The sequence below is a fragment of the Nylanderia fulva genome, unplaced genomic scaffold, assembly GCF_048542155.1.
Source record: "Nylanderia fulva isolate GAGA-0341 unplaced genomic scaffold, ASM4854215v1 Scaffold30, whole genome shotgun sequence".
Taxonomy (NCBI): domain Eukaryota; kingdom Metazoa; phylum Arthropoda; class Insecta; order Hymenoptera; family Formicidae; genus Nylanderia; species Nylanderia fulva.
In genome coordinates this window covers 2,630,954-2,650,317 of record NW_028190369.1, presented here as the reverse complement: position 1 = coordinate 2,650,317, position 19,364 = coordinate 2,630,954, and the positions used below count along the sequence as shown (strand labels likewise).

The 19,364-nt window shown below is 35.7% G+C and overlaps 3 protein-coding genes and 1 long non-coding RNA gene across 8 annotated transcripts in view; 2 read left to right on the top strand and 2 right to left on the bottom strand.

Moving 5' to 3' along the window:
• ssh (Protein phosphatase Slingshot) overlaps positions 1–5,436 on the top strand; it is a 117,171-nt gene extending 111,735 nt beyond the window's left edge. For all 3 annotated transcript variants that reach the window (XM_029302299.2, XM_029302298.2, XM_029302300.2), the window contains one exon: positions 85–5,436. In XM_029302299.2, the coding sequence (XP_029158132.1) occupies positions 85–2,267 (2,183 nt within the window). In that variant the 3' untranslated portion in view covers positions 2,268–5,436. The remainder of the gene's footprint in view (positions 1–84) is intronic.
• A 246-nt stretch (positions 5,437–5,682) lies between these two features.
• Positions 5,683–9,648, bottom strand: LOC114930522 (uncharacterized). Its single transcript, XM_029302302.2, has 7 exons — positions 8,334–9,648; positions 7,884–8,113; positions 7,398–7,624; positions 7,090–7,279; positions 6,756–6,957; positions 6,323–6,517; positions 5,683–5,897 (listed from the first exon to the last, which is right to left on the bottom strand). The coding sequence occupies exons 2-7, from the start codon at positions 8,111–8,113 to the stop codon at positions 5,730–5,732; spliced, it is 1,212 nt and encodes a 403-aa protein (XP_029158135.1). The 5' UTR covers positions 8,334–9,648; the 3' UTR covers positions 5,683–5,729.
• On the top strand, positions 6,630–8,623 carry LOC114930523 (uncharacterized). The gene is made up of 2 exons (XR_003819476.2): positions 6,630–6,949; positions 7,873–8,623. It is a non-coding gene; the product is annotated as an uncharacterized LOC114930523 (long non-coding RNA).
• A 68-nt stretch (positions 9,649–9,716) lies between the features above and the next one.
• On the bottom strand, positions 9,717–17,426 carry Gapvd1 (GTPase activating protein and VPS9 domains 1). Of its 3 annotated transcripts, none has more exons than XM_029302328.2 (17): positions 17,250–17,426; positions 16,728–16,893; positions 16,496–16,639; positions 14,998–16,339; positions 14,707–14,888; positions 14,128–14,287; positions 13,883–14,056; positions 13,632–13,793; positions 13,205–13,463; positions 12,982–13,070; positions 12,498–12,907; positions 11,921–12,392; positions 11,494–11,720; positions 11,097–11,353; positions 10,806–11,017; positions 10,350–10,735; positions 9,717–10,264 (listed from the first exon to the last, which is right to left on the bottom strand). In XM_029302328.2, exons 3-17 carry the CDS (start codon positions 16,625–16,627, stop codon positions 10,133–10,135), a joined length of 4,596 nt encoding a protein of 1,531 aa, XP_029158161.1. In that variant the 5' UTR covers positions 16,628–16,639; positions 16,728–16,893; positions 17,250–17,426; the 3' UTR covers positions 9,717–10,132. The 3 variants fall into 3 exon arrangements, with proteins under 3 accessions (XP_029158161.1, XP_029158162.1, XP_029158163.1); XM_029302329.2 differs by having other exon boundaries at positions 16,736–16,893; XM_029302330.2 differs by lacking the exon at positions 16,728–16,893.
• Positions 17,427–19,364: the final 1,938 nt, after the last annotated feature.

The window sequence follows — 19,364 nt, the reverse complement described above, 5'->3', positions numbered from 1 at the left end:
AAATGCAGTTAGTTAAAGGATATATATTTTTATTTATACAAAAACAAATTTTTTTATATTGTTTGTCATCTTGGAATGTTGCAGTTCCTTTGTCGCAGTCATTGGAAAGTATCGACAAGACAGGAAATGCGGAAGTAACACGAGAGGATCTGCTTCGTGGCTCGAATCAAAAGCCGGCAATAGAACAGGAAGCCCGTAATGTTCTAATGCCATGCAACAACGGGCAATCTTACAGCGTGTCGCAGAACAAGATAATGCACCTACCCGCCCCTACTTCTGGCACAACACCACCTAGCGTAAAGAATAGGATTAATAAATTGGAAACTCAGGGACAGAAGAGGAAGGGTTTGGTACTCAATTTAACCAATCAATTTGAAGCGGCCAGCAGTAAACCGTCATCACCGGGATCCGACTCGGACGCGAGATCTCTTCCTCAGAACTCTAATGCGGAGGACAACGCGAAACCGATCGAGAATGGCCACTCGCATTGTGAGCAATCGCAGGAGACGCGAGAAACCGCGGCTTCCGTCACGAGCGGAGGGCCTTCCAGAGAAGAAGTTTGGGATCCCGGTGAAGGACAAAAGGAAAGGAAAGAAGAAAACCAAGAATCCACCGAGGTCAATAGTGAATGTCTAGTCTGGACTGCGTCTGCGGATGCAACTTGTGCTGATTCGTGTAATGACAATAAAACTGTCAGAGGTGTGAGTGTGGAGAGTGAATGTATCGCGAGTGCGGTAACGGATACGACGACGTCGTCGACGTGTCCCGATAGCCTGGGAAAGAAGACGAAGAAAGACGGTGATCCGTTTAGCGCTCAGTTGGATCGAGTGTTCGATCGTGAGGAGAGACGGGGTGAGCTTCCCGTCACGAGGGAATCCCCGAGCAGGCAAAGTTCCTGGAGTAGTTACGATAGTGCGGTGGTTCTCGACAACAATTCAGTGCACAGTTCGTGGGCCACTTTACCGTCGAGGAACAGTTCTTGGGGCTCTTACGATATGCGGCCGTCCGATCTACTCGGCTCCAGCGGTCTATTTCCGTATGACAAGGAAGAGATACCCTGGCATCCGGGCACGGTAAAGCGCACTAAGCAAAAACTGGAGGAGGGCACGACTGTGGGCGGAGTGAAACGCGTATGCACGCAGAATTCGACGTCCGCGGACGACAAGAGCGACAGGCTGGCTGCGGAGGTGGACGCGGTTGCGGTCGAAACGTATAATCCGATGCTGTTGCATCAAATGCCGTCGCCGTCACCGACGCGAAGAAGAGATTCCTCGCCCAGTCAAGAACACAATCTTAAAGTAGAAACGAATAGAGACTCGCCTAGTCCGGTAGGCATCGACATCTCCCTTACGTCCATACGTCAGATCGGAAGATTATCCACCAGCGCTCCCGCGCCGTCCTCTTTGTCCTCCGAGTCCGACCTGCCGTTGTCCTTGAGGTCCTGCAGATCGGAAAGCGAGACGTCCAGTCCGTGCGTCGTCAATACTCCTCAATGTCCTTCCGTGAAACACCACAAAATGGTCTTGGAAAATCTCTGCAACAAGTCCGTGTTCAGTAAGCGCTGCCTCTCCGTGGACGACTCGCCAGAAGCGGAATGTCCGCGTAGCACGTCCGGTATAGTGAAAAATCTGAAGAAAGAGTTTGAGGCAAAGTCTACAAAGTTGGAGAAGAGCCCCGAGAACAACGCGTGCGAGGGCGAGAATGCGTCACTGCCCGCGCGACCCAAAAGGGACGTGAAGATCCGGAGCTTGCCCTCGTCACCGGTGATTCCGCACAACGAGTCTAAGATCCAGTCGTCGCCTAGCGTCGGCGAAACCAAAGACAGCAAGCAGGGAAGAAGGAGCGAGGAGACGCCACCGTTGTCGCAGGATAATACGTCGGAGGATCTCTCTGTTCGAGTACTAGTGGGAAAGTATGAAGTCGCGAGGCCAGAATCCAGGAAGAGCTCGTCGGACGTGCAGTTACGCGCGCACAAAGACAAAGATTGGGACACTATGGAGGTGCATCCGCCAGCGAAATCGAAAATCGCCCCCGAGTTTTCGAGAAGATCGGCGCCGATTATGATCAATAACCACTCGGCGCCTCTGTTTAGCGAGACACCGGAAGCACCAGGTAGGCCGCCGGCGGTGCCGTCGCCCAGCGTAGTCGTGGCCAGCGTGGTGGCGAAGGCAGCTAGCAAGAAGCAACAACAGCATGGTAGAACTCATCCCCTAGCTAGGCTACAGGTCAGGCCTAGGCATAGCAGTCCTGTTTACAACACCATGTAAAAGTCATTAGGCGACGATTTATTTTGCGTACGTCGAATTCTTAGGCGCAACGCGATAATGCAGCGGATAAGTCGGATGAGGGATTACCTACGTGGGTAATCGTAGCGTGGGTATGTTATATTGTGACGATAAAATCGTGTGATCTCTTTTTATTGGCGACGAAGATTGAGAAATTTCGGAGCTAAGACGGTCGCGCCAGTTGTTCTAAGAGTAGATCTTTTTTTCTCTCTCTCGCTCTCCTCTCTCTTGCATCATCGCTGCGATTACTTGTCTACAACCGTCGTTCCATTTATCGAGAAGAACGATCTTGTCACTTCGGTAATGTAACTTATTATTTATAAGACGATAATTTCACGTAAGCGTTCTCGGATCTTTTACTACGAAACAACGACAGGCGCTTTATGTTCCTCCTCGTCAACATATATCTAGATATATATACACACACACGCACATATATATATCTTGACTTGACGTTAGTTCAATTATTTTAAGCTGGAAATGCAACAATCACGAGGCTGCGCGTCGAGAAGGGGGTCAACGTTAAATTAAGGAAGAGAGATAATCGTTATTCCTATATCACTTCGTCGTAAGTTAGTGGGCTCGGAATCAAATGTGCGTTAATAATGAAAAGTGTAATCGTGCGGATGACTTAACGCAAAAGTCGGAGCGGGTTTTCGTCCGCAAAAGAAGAGAAAAAGAGCCGAGTGCTCAGTCAGGCTGTGAATGTAAGGTCTGAGCCTCAGGCGCACGCTGACCTTTCTTCTGCTTCGCTTTCTTGATCTTTTCTTTCTTTCTTTTTTTTTTTTTTTTTTTTTTTTACGAATTTAAAGTTACTTCGTGAGACGATAAATCTCTGATCTGCGAAGCGATTTTGTCGCGACGTGTATGGAATAAAAATTATATACGACGAGACCTCGAGAGATAATGTAATATTAAGCCACACTATTAGTAATTTATAGATAATAATGTGATTAGAGAGTGTGGATGCGCATTGTGTGCGAAAACACACGATGTAGCAAGATGCACATGATGATGTATGAAGTGTTTTTTTTTGTTGAGCGACTGTTTTTTCGGAAGCACGAAAAAAGGGGGTACCAAAATTCACGAGTTTTCTTTTAATCGTTTCCGAAACCCCAAAAAATGATTCCTCCTGATCTTTTGTCAACGGCCATATTTTGCATGATCGTGAAACTGTGCGAAATTTAATATAGTCAAACGAAGAGATAGCAATGTTGTAATAAGTGGATTTCTAGAGAGATTTCTCTTAAAGCGTAAAGTAATAATTAAGAGGATTACGTACCATTACTTTATCTCCAGAAATGTGTGATATATGTTGCAACACGAAGATTTCGATTTTAATAAAAGATCAGATCTTACTAGTTTTTCATCGACCTGCCGTCTCACATTTAAATTACGACCTTTATACGCGAATTTGAATATCTACGACGTCTATTCGTGATTCGTTAAAGAGTTTTAGGTTGAAATAATAAAAGCTTGTTCTCTCGCGAATTAGGTACCTCTTCTCATTTATTAATTGTTATTAACTCTTGCTCTTTGTACCCTCCCACTATTATAAATTATCTTCATCTCGATTAATTCCGAGGTCGATTGATCGTGTAAACGCTTTTGCAACAGTTGACGATGCAGCAACGGATAGTGCATCGAAAAATGTCTCTATTAACTCTCGTAAGTCGGAAAAAGTACAATGAAATGGCAAGGAAGGATACGTTGATTGATTTATACATGGGTGCATGCATGTACTACATTATATACTTTCCCATCGATCGACTTGGAGCGATTATTATATATCTGTGTGTAAGCGTCACAATATTTTTTTAAACACATATCATCGAATCGTCGTTAATTTTGTAAATCACACACACACATACATTTCTACCGCGTCGCGCGAAATTTAGTTAGACAAAAGGAAAAAAATCCATATTTGTCGCGCATGTGACGACCAATTTTATACTCTGATGTACTTTGACGAATGCGACTGCTGCTAAGAGACGCTTCGCGATTGCGCGTCGCAATTTTATCGTAATATAAAAGTATATATTTTATTACAAATGTCACGCGTTTCAACCAAATTAGGCTCGTTGATCGATTCAGATTTTGTAGATACGGGCGAAAGATATGTGGAACATGTAGTTTTCCGAATAGGTCTGTTGGATCATACCTAGAGATTAACTATTACTCTACTTACGCAAGTTAAGTACAATCGGATGCGATTTAGAAAAAAAAGAAAAGAAGGATCTGTTTTTTTTCTCTGCGATACCTCGCCAGAGACGACCGCGTCCTCTTTTTTTTTCTTTTAAGTGAAAATTGCGATTAAGCGAAAATAAAATTTCTCAGAGTCTCGAATGAATCTAGCGAGAATTTAGTCAAATTTAGAATTTATATTCGAATCTTTTGTGTATATATATATATATAAATATTTTTTTTAGTTTTTCCTTTTTATCAGCTGAATGCGCAAGACTTCAATGATTGTGGTGTGGAATCCAGATGAATGTCCGACGATAGTAATCGTCTCAAGTGTTGTGATGCAGGACGTGTCGTCGTCTTCGGCGCGAGTATTAAAACGATGCGCTTTCTGCTCTCTCAGCGTGTTTGTATGCGAGCGATCTTTTTCTACACTGAATCGCTTCAACAACCGATGGATTTGCTCGTGTCAAGTAAGTTTGTATTGTCACAAATCGATGTGCTCAGTTTTAGTGATTATCCTTACCCTGTTCCTTCGACCGCTCCCTTTCCCTATCCCAAATCCTTGTCTCTTAAGTCTTGCTTAAGTGTGTGCGTTCGCTCGATATGAGAACTTGCTGTCATATGAGAAATGATAAAAACCGTACGTTGTTCTGTATAAATTTTGTACTATAGTTTGTATCAAATAAAATACATTGTTTATTGCTTGAGAGTGCATCTGCTACTTTCTTCGGTTAATGCATGTTTAGCGAATACAAACGAAGGAAATAATTGATTCTGTTTTAAACGTTATTATTGTTTCTTTCTCCGTATATTTCTTGTTATTTTATTTCATCTTTAATAGTGCGTTATGTACATTATTTATAGTGCGTTATATGTATGTTATAGTAATATCATATTTCGAATTAGCTCGTTCATAAAGAGGAGAAAATATTAGATAGCACTTATCAAGCGAACAAAAAGATTATTATGCGTGTTTATATAGAATATAAAACAGCATCATTCCGCTTTAAAAATTTGTTTAGAAAACTATTTTTTCTCTATGATTATACATGTATATCAAAAGATAATCGTTTATCAAAATCTTATGTTGACTAGATTTTTACAAATGTTATGTTATATAATAATTGGAATAATTATTGATCAGCTGTGCTTAGAAACATATGATGGGATAGATAATACTCCGTTTTCAAGCTTCAAAGTACAAACTGAATATTGCGTAAATTGCAAAATAATGTATATATTTGCATATCAAAAAAGTCACAAAATCGGATGGCCTTCACCAGGTTGAGCTTCTATTTCAAAAATCCTTGTTCCAGCACAAAACGCAAGCTTTGGAAGAGGTGTTCGTTTAGCATACCTCGTTTCAAACGGACCGATGGCCAAGCTATACACGCCACCCTTGAGATATTTGATCATAGCCATTGTCTACATAGCAAAATACATTACAATACATTACAAGTTTATATCATCTTGGAATAAGAACAATCAATTTTGCTATAAAAAACAATTATATTATAATGCGAATATATTAATAGATGACTGTTTTGTATTTTTTGTTATGACCTAGATTGAGATATAACTTGAATAGAATATTTAATTAAAATGTCTATTTTAATTTTAATTATTAAATGTAATTATTAATTTAAATTCTTCTTTAATTAAAATCTAAAGTTAAAATTAAGCTTTCAACAATCTAGCACGATATCATAATCCTTCTTGTTTTAAGATGTCTCATCCTTATCCATCTATCTCTCGTATTATGGATGGTATTTGTTCAGCACATGGCGATAAAAAAGCAATAATTTATAAGTAATATGTTACAATGAAATGGCATAAAATATCAAACTTACCGAATGAGATCGCAAATCGACGATTCTGAAGAGATCAGTGTCGCAGCCACCGCAAGCGACATACAAATTTGTCACGTACTTTCCGGTGTATAACAAACAAGGATAACTGTCTGGTTCCAAGTTAACAATCAGTTTGCCACTGCCGTAGTCCCATAGTTGCAAAGGATTATTCTTTCGCCAGGAACAAGTAAGGATCTGTTACAAAGGGAGAGTCGTTTAATTCTACAGATGTTATAAAAAAATTTATGCTACATAAATATTCACATATGATATAATAAAGCTGCTGTAATTGGTACGTAATTATTAATGTATAATTATATAAAATTTATTAATGCAAAATATATCAATAATTTGATATAAATTTATTGACTTTTTTACAGAGTATACATCAGAGAAAGAAACATGTAATAAATCAACGAGTCGCTGAATATACCTCTCTTCCATTTGTACTAATGTCCAGACCATCTCCACACATATGTACACCAGATATAAATCGAAGGGAATGAGCTTGTCTGGTGTCCCAGAACTGAACGGTGTCGTCCCAACCGGCGCTTATTATCTCGTGCACGGATTTAGGATGGAAGCAGGCACTGAAGACTCTGGATTTATGGCCATCCATGATATCCGGTGAATCACTACATACGAAACGTAAAATATCTCGGTTAATTTATAAGATAACATTTTTTATTCGTCATTATTTTATAGCGAAATCTCTCTTCTTTTGATAAAAAGTTTGTTAGAATATTTTTTATCAGAGAGATAATTACCTTCCGTGAAACACTCTTTCCTGCGTTTTCGTTTCTTCATCGTACAAGTACAGATTAGTATCATCTCCGACAGTAACGAATTTCGGTAATCGAGGATGATAAGCTAAACCAAGTGTCTGTCGTCTTTCTCGTATAGTGTAAATGCATTGTGCGGTAGGATAATGCCAACATTTAACGCAGCCATTGGCATCTATATATTTAATATAAAACTTATAATTGTATTCTTCTCTAACGCAAGCAACCAATCACAATTATGTAAATTTAAATTCTTTATAAGACGAAAATCAAATACTATGTAAAATACTTACAAGTTGCTATTACGGTATGCGAGACGGGATATGATTTGTGCACCGGTCGATGCTTTATAGTAGTTACTGGAGCTGGATTCTGCATCATCTCCGCATCGCACAGAGTAAAAAAATTTGTTTTATCTGAATTAACTTTATAGAACTTTAGATTACCATCCGACAATCCTGCCGCCAAAAAATCGTGTAGTTCCGTATAGCAGATGCAAAATACATCTTGATTAACTTCCCTGCAAACTGTTTACTTTGCAATTTATTTTGTAAGAGAGAAAAAGAAAATATTTAAGCTATATATCTAACAAAAAGACTTGTTTAAAATTAAGTAAAAAAAAATTTTTTGTTATATAATCTCATAAATGGATAACGTTATTATTGATTTATATATGTGATTGAATATTACACATGATTTTTTAGTTCAGAAATTCAAACATTTTTAGGATTAATATGACGCTAATAAATAATATTTTTGTTCAAATAGGTATTACGTACAATTGATTGATAATACTGATATTGCCGACCAATTGATAGTGATGCTCCAGATCAGAATGTGTACCGGGGACAGCGGCGGAAGTTTCTATTAAAGCTGATGTAGGAGAATATCCTTCGGTGACGGTGGATGTCACCGAAGGTGATGGTGTCACATCGAAATCAACATTGTCTTGGTCAGATGAATCGATGGTTGCGAGAGAAAGTTGCTCCTTAATACTGTCCTTATCCATCTAAAAAATCACGGAAATAAAGTCACAAATGATTTTTTATTGAGACGTTATATAACTAAAATAAAAAGAAAAAATGAAATAAAAAATGCACAGATAGAGAAACTATAATTTTCCTCATTAGAAATTATTTTATTCAAAATAAAGTTTAAACGAATTTATATACACCTATATATATATATATGTATAACAAAGTAAAATATTGCTATTAACAAATAATTACGTTTTAACCTTCTTGAATATTTTAACTGGAAATCTGAATGAAGAGAAAGAGAGTTTTAATATCGTTTATACAGACAAAATTTTATAATACGTCATATTTGTAATGTTTTTACAAGTTCAAAATTTGCTAGTCATTATTGACAGAATAGAAAATTATTTTGATTTCTTAGGAAACTGAAATTTGAACATTCTTTAACATTTTAATGTGTCAAAATTTCAAGACGACGATCGCAAGCTGATATTAATAATTATATACAATATAATTTTTTTGTTCTAATTTACCGAGTATCATCCGCGTGAAAAAAGTTTTATAGCTAAACATCCTACGTATTGACAATTATTTATTTAATTAGAATCGCAAATATATTTTATTCGACATCGCGTTCAATTTTTTTGATGATAAATATCATTCGGAATAAAAACGCACATAGTAAAACGATCGAGTTGTATGATCGAATAATTACATAAATAACAAATCATTTTTTTAAATAATTTATTTATACTTTATATATAATATATTTTATACTTTAAAATGTTTTATCATTTAATCTTCTGTACATATTTATGTATATGCAAAATATTTCGGCAATATTTAGAATCAAATATATTTTGTTCGACTCTATATTGTTTGATTTTTCGACGATCTGAATATATGTATATAATTCAAATTAAGAAAGAACAAAAAAAGCAATCAAATAGCAGAATATAATAATTAAATTTTATCTCATTTATTAATTAAAACCCCATCATTTAAGTCTATTAAAATTGGCCCAGCCAATCTGAAGTTCGATAATTTATAAGATACTTTGAGCGGTTCGCGTATATAAATATACGGTCCGTCTCGTTGTTGTGAAATTTTACACACTACCGTGGTTCTTAATTATTATCAAGTTACTATATATCAATATCTTATAATATTATTAGTAATTTAATATTCATATAATAGAGAAATTTAATAATATATAATATATAAACTATCTTTCTAAAATCGACGTGCATTATGCGCTCACAAATTTGCAGAAGTTAATCTATATTTTATATCATACTCTTTATTATAGTTATCTTATAAATATTATTATTAATAATTTAATATTAATGATAGAGTAATTTTTGATAGTATATATAATACAGTTCATATAATATGAACTATTTTTGTAATATCGGCAGGTATTATACACTCACAAATTTGCGGAAGCTAATCTATTTTATTATGCTCTTTTATATAATAATCGATCGTGATTCAATATATAGATCTCGATTATTAGCATTTTGATGCACATTCTAAATACGTGACTTCAAGAGCGACACTTTTCGCGAATCTGCAACAGTAGTTTCGATTTTTGGGGCAAGGGTGAGGGGGAGGGGATGCAATATAGAAAAAGTATTCCAACACAGAGTGTTTATCCTGCTAATAATTATCAATCCTATAAGTTCTGTATTGTTTACACATAAATTATAGAATAATATCTAAACGTTTCTCTTTCGATGTTCTGTGAAATTGTACAATAGAGTTACAAATAAAGATAAAGCCATACTTTTACGTATTACAATCTGATATTGTCTTTGCTAATGTTACGTAATAACGTGCGAAAGAACTAATTAGATTGCTATTTGCGAGTTTTTAATCAAGATACTCGGAAGAGCATGAAATTGTTCAGCTAACTTTATAGCAAGATATATTGGTCTTCTGTTATTTTTTCTTTCCTTTTTTTATGAAATCGTCAAATTATAATTATGGTACAACATTTCTACATCACCACAGCATCTAATCTTACTTATCATAATACTCCTGAGAAACTGTTAATCCATCGTCTTAATAAACTCGATCGCGGAGCAAAATTGCGTCCACCAATATTGTTCTTCACCCTCCAATCGATTCCCATAGAAGCTGTCCACGTATTGGACAGTCGATAGCAATGACGGTGGATTAGTCTAAAATTAAACGCGAGTTAATTATTTTCCTAATTAATAGAAAAACCCGGTTTTTCCGTTATATTTGCCTGATTATGACACATACCTTGATTATGACATAAACTAGAACTGGAATCAGGTCATCGGCAGCGGGTATCCCTCTTTCCGATGCCATAGAGAGAAGATTCATGATGGTAGTCGCGCAACGAAATACACACTGCAGCTTATCCCTAGGAGTCTTATACGCCGATATCACAGCCAATTCAGCCTGCGCCCATGGCCAGGGGCATTCATAATGATAAACCTTTGGAATGCGCAAGTCCTTGTGATTTGGACTTACGACCTTCGCCAACTTTTTGATGTGATCGTGAAGAAGCTGGTCCCTATATACATCTCCGTCTCCGTTTGGATAGAGCGCATTGTGGTACACCCGTGCCATGACGGTTCTTTCCACTACAACCCTCGCCAGATCTAACTGATTAGCGCTCGCCGCTAAAATATATGTGAAATTTAAATACTCTTAATTGACCAAAATATTAATCAATTACAATTAGATACGTACATTGCCATATTGGATCGTTGTCCATTTCGGCATGGACCTTTCCCAGAAAATTATCTACAAGATCTTGTTTCTCATCGGCTAATGTAAGCTTTTTAAATTCGTCGCAGAAACGTAAGAGAAAAGCATCTCTCTTCTCCAAAAATACTCTCACACAAACGGATACGAGATGATTATTGATAGCATCCCGATCGCACTTAACTCGCACGCATAATCTAGAAGACGTATGATTATTAAGCAATCGTATCTTATATTAACTATACAAATATTACAAAGTAATATCTATATAAACACCTATCGAGATGAGCTAATGTCGACAGCAATCCTTGACGACATCTGATTAAATACGCAATGTAAGGAGATCGCTTTTGATAGTCCTCTCGAAGCGATTTGAAGAGCTTTCTACATCCATCGTCATTAAATAGACGTACGCAACGTAAAGTCTCATGAAGATGTGCTATCAATGCTCTATCCTGCAAGTTTATAGCTTCTGCCAATTGTAGTTGCAGAAACGCAACCAATTCGTTTTCTTTCTGTGACCAACACTGTCTCTGTGAGAACATTTATATAACATTTCATTTATTATTATGAAAAGGAGACGAATATGAAAATATCTGAACATTAATAAATTTGTAAAAAAGATTTATCAGATACACTGTATATGTTATGTAAATTAATGTAATGAACATACCTCAGAAGTATTCCATGGAATGTGTTGAAGGTCAGCGGTACTAAGTACCATACGTAATTTTCTTTTAGCATCCACAAAAGCATAAGATAGCTCAACATTATTTGGATCGATTGAAAGTCTTTCATCTTCTACCTCTTTTGTACGAGATTGATTGCTCTCGACAGAAGCTGTGTCACTAGCGACACTTGGTTTTCTTCTGTATTTTGCTAATATGTCATCGATAGTGTCTGAAATTATATAATAGAATTTATTAGATTCAACATAATGAGTTACATCTTTTTCTTGCATTATTTTTTAATTTATATAAAATTTAATTATGCAATATCTCAAATTTATTAAAATTGAGAAATATAAAAATTGCAATTTTAATATCATATATTATATATGTATAATTGCAAAGAGATTTAGTGATTTATTAAAATCTTACCGCCTGCAACGTTTCCAGATGATGTCACATCCTCCGACATAATTCTGCGTATTCTATGTGTGCATATGTCCACGCCATCACCAGCAGCTTCTCGATCGTAGCATCTGTCATCCGTTCCGCGAATTGCTTTACCCCTACGATTTCTGAGCGACAACTTTAATTTCCCAAAGAAACCACGTTTGTTCTTTTGATCATCGTCCAATAATTCTTTATCGCCACGTTCTGCAGTCATATCAAAACTTATGCTCTTTGGAATCGCTCCGGTTGATGCATTTGGCTTAGAAAAGTTAGGACTCGAGTTGTCTATCGTGTCACAATTGCCGTTAATTGCTGGCGTTGGTAATGGTAAATCTGATGCCGAAATGTTACTCTTGATACGTGGTTCCGATCCAGAACTGCTACTAGATGTTAAACTAGCCGTGCTTAATCGACCTACCGCATCTCCAACTGACACCATACAGCTGTCCAACTCCTAATTTACAATATTCGCAAAATTAAATCCGTGCGTGCACATAAAATTTACAAGAAAGTATCAAGAATTGTGGCCAAAAAAGAATTAAGCGAAGAAATTGCAAACCTCTGTTTTCGCGTCGCCATTCTGGGATTTTTCTGGCAAAACAGGCGCAGAAATATGATTAGCTAACAGCAATGCTGGTGCAACTGCGGCTGCAGCGATGTGATTGTGCGCAGTTGTCTGACGTTCGACTTGCTTACCATTGTCAATGTGAAGTTTATCTATCAAGTTGGCCAGCCTGTCTTCCCGTAATGGTTTACCGTATTCCGTATTACTTATATTATTAGCATTTTTATCTACATATTCCATTGTACTACGTCGATAGTCAGACTTGGTTCCACCACGACCTGTTACATTGGATGACGAAGGTAATGGAGACGTTGTCGGTGATGGATGAATTATCACTGATGTCCCTATACCATCTTCTCGAATTCCTGACAGTGATGAAAAATTGATACCTGAAGCATCTGGACCTGAAATCATTCAGTGTATATCATGTGTCTGTGATTGGAGAAATTATTTAATAATATAAGTTTGCTATACTTACACGGAGTTGCGGATTGAAGCGTTTCTTCATTTCCTTCAGAATCGGCGCGACTTTCTATCTCGATCTCAGATCTAGCCGTATCGTCAGATCTGTTGGATGTCGCATAATTAATAAATAATAATATATATATATATATATTCTTATTTTTTAATAAAAAAAATTTAAGAAAATATCTTACTTTAAAATTAAAGATATGAATGTATAATATGTAAAATAATATTACCTAGCAACGCTAGCAGTATCATCGGTATCTACTTCAGTCAATCTTTCCGAATCACTGGCCAATACATCCGTGCTCCAGGCTTCAGAAGCGGTTTCACTAATGTCTAACATGGTTGGCGTAGGCTCAGCAGGTAGAATAGGTACAACTTGTTCAGGAGGAACAAGAAACGATATTCGATCTTGTTGTTCAACTATTTCACTATCTGAGGCCAAAACATCCGTAGACCAAGTATCGGATACCATAGAAACAGTCTCATCTCCTAAAAAAATAGATAAAAAGAGTACTATATGTTTATATATATAATTTTATTAAATTAATAAATATAAAAATAATATTAACAATCTTGCTATTTTTTGAATAAATATTGCTCAAATAATATATTATGCATATCTGTATTTTTGCGTGTCAATGTTTATACTTCTCTTACCTTCAATAAGTTTTTTAATCTCAAATTTACAAAATTTGTCATCAATTTCAGATCGACTTTGCTTAGTTGGGATATTAGGTGGCGGCAAGTCTAATTGCCTCACTTCACCTACAGCACGTCCATCATCTCCTTCAGTGATTTGGGATGACGGTGTATCTCGACCTGATTATAAACAAAATGTGTGAAAATATAGAAAATCTCTTTTATAGCCGAATATTAAAATATTAAAAAATATGCTTTAAGATATGTACCTGATATATTAGGAGTTCCTCTTCCTGATACATTAGCAGATACCATATCTGAGAGATTATCATTTTGATCCTCTGTTTCTAACTCTAAAGAAGAAGCCACACTGTGATTGGAAGCAGCTTCTGATACAGCTTCCAAATTATCAGACGTGTTACCAATTGAGCCTTCGAACAATACTAATTATTTTTAATGTAGTAATGTTATAAAAGCCAAACAATAATATTTAATTTATTAGTGACTGATATACCTTCATCATGTGATAGCGAAAATCGAGTTCTCTTTTCCTGCGTTTCGATACGTTCGCCATTACTACCCTCCTGTCTAGTATGTTCAGTAGATGCATCATCAGGGAGATTCAAAGTAACAGGTCCATTCTCCATACCATTTTGTAACTCCATACATAAAACCTAAAAATAATAAAACAGAAATTTTAAAAAATTTTATTCATTTTTATTTCATATTCATATTTTTTGTTCTTATTTCATTTCATCGATTAATTTTGCACATAATAGTTTTTCGATTACATCTAATAGAAATTTAAATAAAAAACAATGTTATATTTATTGATAAATAAATAAATATGTATACTGCATTAATATTTATATAAATTTTATAAAGATATATAAAAGTGTAAAGTACTAATTATAAGCAGAGTGATTTATATTCCTTTTAAAAATAAATAATATATAATCTTTTATAAGAGATAGCTCTTCTCTCAATTATAGAATTAATTAAATATTAATAACAATAACTTTTTAATTAAATTAATATCATAATATAAATAAACAGTATGCAGTAAATCTATTATATTGCTACATATACAAACTTTTTGTTCACTGAGTAGTCCTACAGATTCTCCAATTGTTGGACCAAAAGGTATAACTAGTACATCTTGAGAATTTTTATCCAAAATTTCCTCTTCAGGAGTAGAGGTGCCATTAGATTCCTCTACATTTTCAGCTGTTACATTTGGTGAGAATGTAGTCATCCTTATACCACGTGCTTTTCCTATTACAAAAGATTTTATATTAATATTATGCTTTATGATCTCCAATAATTAAAATAATATATATTATGATATTAATTTTCACGTAATATTATTTTATTATTGATATACCTTTTCCTGTGGCAACACCTCGTTTGTTAGGTGTTTCCATGTATTCATTACTCAATTTATTATTATGCAATAAACCTGATGGTAATTGTGACAGCATCTCTGCTAATTGTTTTCTATCAAATGTATTATGCAATATTGCTTCTCCATTGTTATCACCAATAATCGTATTTAAAAATGTAATTAAAGAATTCAATTCACTTTCCGTAAACAGAGCTGCGGATCGTGACAGGCCTTGAAGTTTATTATTGTCAATCATTGTTGGTTCCTCCTCCAATTCTTCTGTTGCACCATCTAACATTGAATCTATTATGGAAGACACCGAATCTTTCTCAAATTTTTTATACAGATCAATAACCTTATTATCGATACTTTGATACTTTTGCAGTGAAAGCATTTGTAAAATTTGTCCGACTTGTATAAGATTAAATCTCGCGACATAGCTTATCGGTGCATCAGTGATACCGTAAGGTTCAGGATTAACCAAAGCAGGACAAATAAAGTATGTGAATACAAGATCAGTACACATAGCATGAACTTCTTTTGGATCCACATTTCCATTCTTACTAAAAAGTCCTGCCATTTGTCTTACAAGCCAGCAAACACTTGTAGGAAAGCAGTGCATTGTTTCGCGAATATTGACAATAAATCTCTGTGTAATACGATATAAAGAATTGACTGTCCATAGTCTGTAACGTTGTAACTTTGCTTGATATTCAGGCGTGCCTTCTTTCCCGAATTTCTTCAATCTCTCTGCGGGTGGAAATCTAATAGGCGCTTTGTCCGGATCGATATCCAGAAACATTTCGTCTTCCATGAGTAATTGCACGATAGGGTTGTGCAAAGCTGCCGTTAAGAAGAGCTTCGCGGAAAAGAGGCTTTCGTGAAAGATCGAATAAAATCTGGAAAATGCGCACGTGCCGTGTCTGAGCAATCTTCGTGGATTGTCAGACGGGATTATCTGCAGTAACATAAGATGCCTCAGTAATCGAAGAACCAAACTTTTGTCCTCCAGTAATATACAGCTGCCATATAATCCAGCAGTTAAGCACTGCACAATTGTCTGCATTGATTCTGGAATGACTTTGTCTCCTTCCACCAAACATGAGGCGAGAAGCTTGGGTGACTTTCGCAAAGCACCCAGAAATTCTCCATAAGATAAACATGCTTGGTAACGCAGATACTTATATGCATCGATAAAATTTGAGTTTTCCAACGCATTCGCTCTTAGGCAACATGATGCAGGAGTGCAATCTGGCCTTGCTACTATCAAACGATTCAGATTAACTCTCTGTTGAGCAGTTACCCATGCTTGTTGTGCTAATTGCGATGATATATATAGGACCTAGAAATAATAGACACTTATCTAAGATATTGCTATTAAATAAATGCGCATAAATAATTTTGTTAGATATCATATTAAAGATTTATAATTTGTTTTTTTTCTTGCATAAAATGTTGCAATTGGTACTGTAAAATTAGATATATGGATTTTACATACCCGTTCATTAAGAGTTTGCAAGTTTTGCTGTTCTGAGTTGACAAATAGTCTTTCCTGTCGCAAATGACGGGCTAATTCCATCATGTCCCACTGTAGGGTCTCATGGGAATCAATACTGTTAATCGATGACATTATTGACTGTACCTTCAACACATCAAAAATAAAAATACAAAAGATAAACAATTACAGAACTGAATTCTATATATGAAGAAAGTGTTATTTGCGTAGTTACTTGCGTACAATCCTGTTAGTCAATTATCCTGAGCATTAATAACAATGAGGCACAAAATATAGTGCGGCGCACTTCACAATGAACTTCAAGAGTGACTTTCAAGTTTTTATGTTTTTTTATTTCTCGAATTCACATAAAAATTGCGCGCGAAAGTACGTCACCTCACCTAACGGAGCAAAGAGAGATTTCAATTCAGGCGAGACGCGGACAATGTCAAAATATTGCATAATGCATCGAATATATGTGAGTAATTTTTTTCGACAATATCTCGCGGGAATAAACACTCGAAGGTGAAACTGAAGCGATTACCGTCCCGTGCGAATCGCCGAACACGATTGGGAGTATATGACGTCGCGTAAACTCGTGACCTGCTATTGTTGCGTTTCACAAACATGCATGATACACGCGAAAGATAAAGATCGCTTCGATGCATCTCGCTTCTATCATTCCTCCGTCACATGTCAAATATAATCGTGCGCAGCGACGAGTCGTCGATCCCGAGCCTCACTCCTGAATACTTACACGTCAACAGCGATGGTCGTACAGTCTGTTGTTATCTTTCGCAGATCAGAATAACACCTCCAATGACACACGATCATTTTCTGCTTATAGGTTAGAAGTTCTTTCTATAAATGGCCGCAGATGTTGTGGGTCTAAGCTCGGACGGAGAGAACGTTCGGTGCTCTACTGACCGTAGGGAGAAACGTCATCGCGTCTGTCAAAAGGCTGATCTCCATCGCGGAGCTGCGGACAAGCTTGGACAATTTTTGCCCTTTCGATCAATCGGAGACCGAGGATCTCTTCGCTCTGATTGGTCGATCGAGCGCTTCATTTTAAGTCACATTTTCGAATACACTCTTGAACACTGCTGCTCCCTGGCTCATTTCGCATTCTTCGTCCTCAACGTTCCCGCGCTGATCCGCGTCGGTCCGCGAAAATATAAGCGTGAGTGTATTAATTAGTGCCTTTACGCAGTTAATTATCGTATAATTCTGATCGCGTCGTGTGTCTCGATACAGTGATCGCGATCGCGCGCGTGAGATTTGCCTCGTCGGCCGCGAATTTCGCTCGCAATATTCGCTCCCTCGCCGCCGAAATCGCGTGACGTCACAGCTCGACTCGAGCCGCCGAGAGTTTGCGCGCGCGAATTTACGAGGGTGAACCGCGAAAATTATCGGGCGCTTTCGACGCAAATTTACCGAAGTTTTTTGACGTTGTCGATTGTATCGCGAACGGGCGAGTGCGCGTTTCCGTTCGTACTTTCGAGTATTTAGTGAAATATAAAATATGGCGAAACGCGTAGTCGTAAATTCGGGAATATCGGCGACTGATGCGAGTGCGAGTGTTTCGAAGCTTCTTCTACGAGGAGGCCCGGAGTGGCATCGTGCAACGACAGAATAATAATATGGTAAATATTTTATTTATTGTTATTTATTATTTCATTTTTGATTTGCTTGGTTTCCTATAGGAAAATATTCTTTTGTAGTGCATATAATTTATTTATTATATATTTATTATTACTATTTTACTATTAAATTTATATCTATGTAAATATATAATATAATTTTATTTTTCGAAATCTCTATTATTTTAAATTTTACTAATTTTCCATATGTATTTATATTTTACAGAGTTTACAACTTCGCTGCTGTGCATCGTATCTATTTATCAGTGAGTCTCATCAATTTTTACTTAGATTTGGTGAAAATTCTTTCCGATTTTTCGGCAACTTTATAATGTTGGGTATTTTTGTGCCTGAATCACGATATACGAGTATATGTACTTTTACACATTAATTGTAAAAAGATTCTTTCCTATACTCAATTGCGATCAATATCAGAAAACTATTATCTTATGAAAATTATTAATAAATTATTAACTTTTACAATGAATGTGTAATTACATATATAAATATATATATCGCAATAATTAATAAATCTCTAAACGCATGTATATAATGACTGTATTTGATATGAGAAACTATATTTTCCACGATAAAAATGATTAATGAATTATTCAATTTTACAATTAAAATTTGCAAATATATTTTTCCAATAACTAACAGAAATAAATTTTCAATCGTATTAGAAGATACATTATTGTTCATAAAATGCATTATTCACAATTCGCAAAATATAATCTTCTAATAACTTATAAATGCAATTTTTGAAAGATATGTGAGAATGTAACATTACTACTTGTATAAAGTGCATTATTTATCTTTTATTCTCACCATTATTAATTTATTCTCCGAATAATTCAGACAAATTTTTTATATGAAAAGAAACGAATTATTATTACAGATCTCAAGCATTACAGGTAATGTTTTAAATAATTTTTTATTATTATTAAAATGTACTTTTCTTCATGTTTATGTGATTTATTGTACACTGAAAAAAAACTATTGATTTCAAATAATATATATGATTTGCCGTGAAAAAATACTTATTTAATATAAGAAATAATATAAGATTTTTTTTCAAAACAGATAAATATTTATTTGTTTCAAACAAAAATATAAATGATACTATTTAAATAAATATTTATTTGAAATCAATAGTTTTTTTTCAGTGTAATAATACTTAGGAAAAATGGTTTGGATATAATTATATATAGAATATATGCACACAAGGAAAA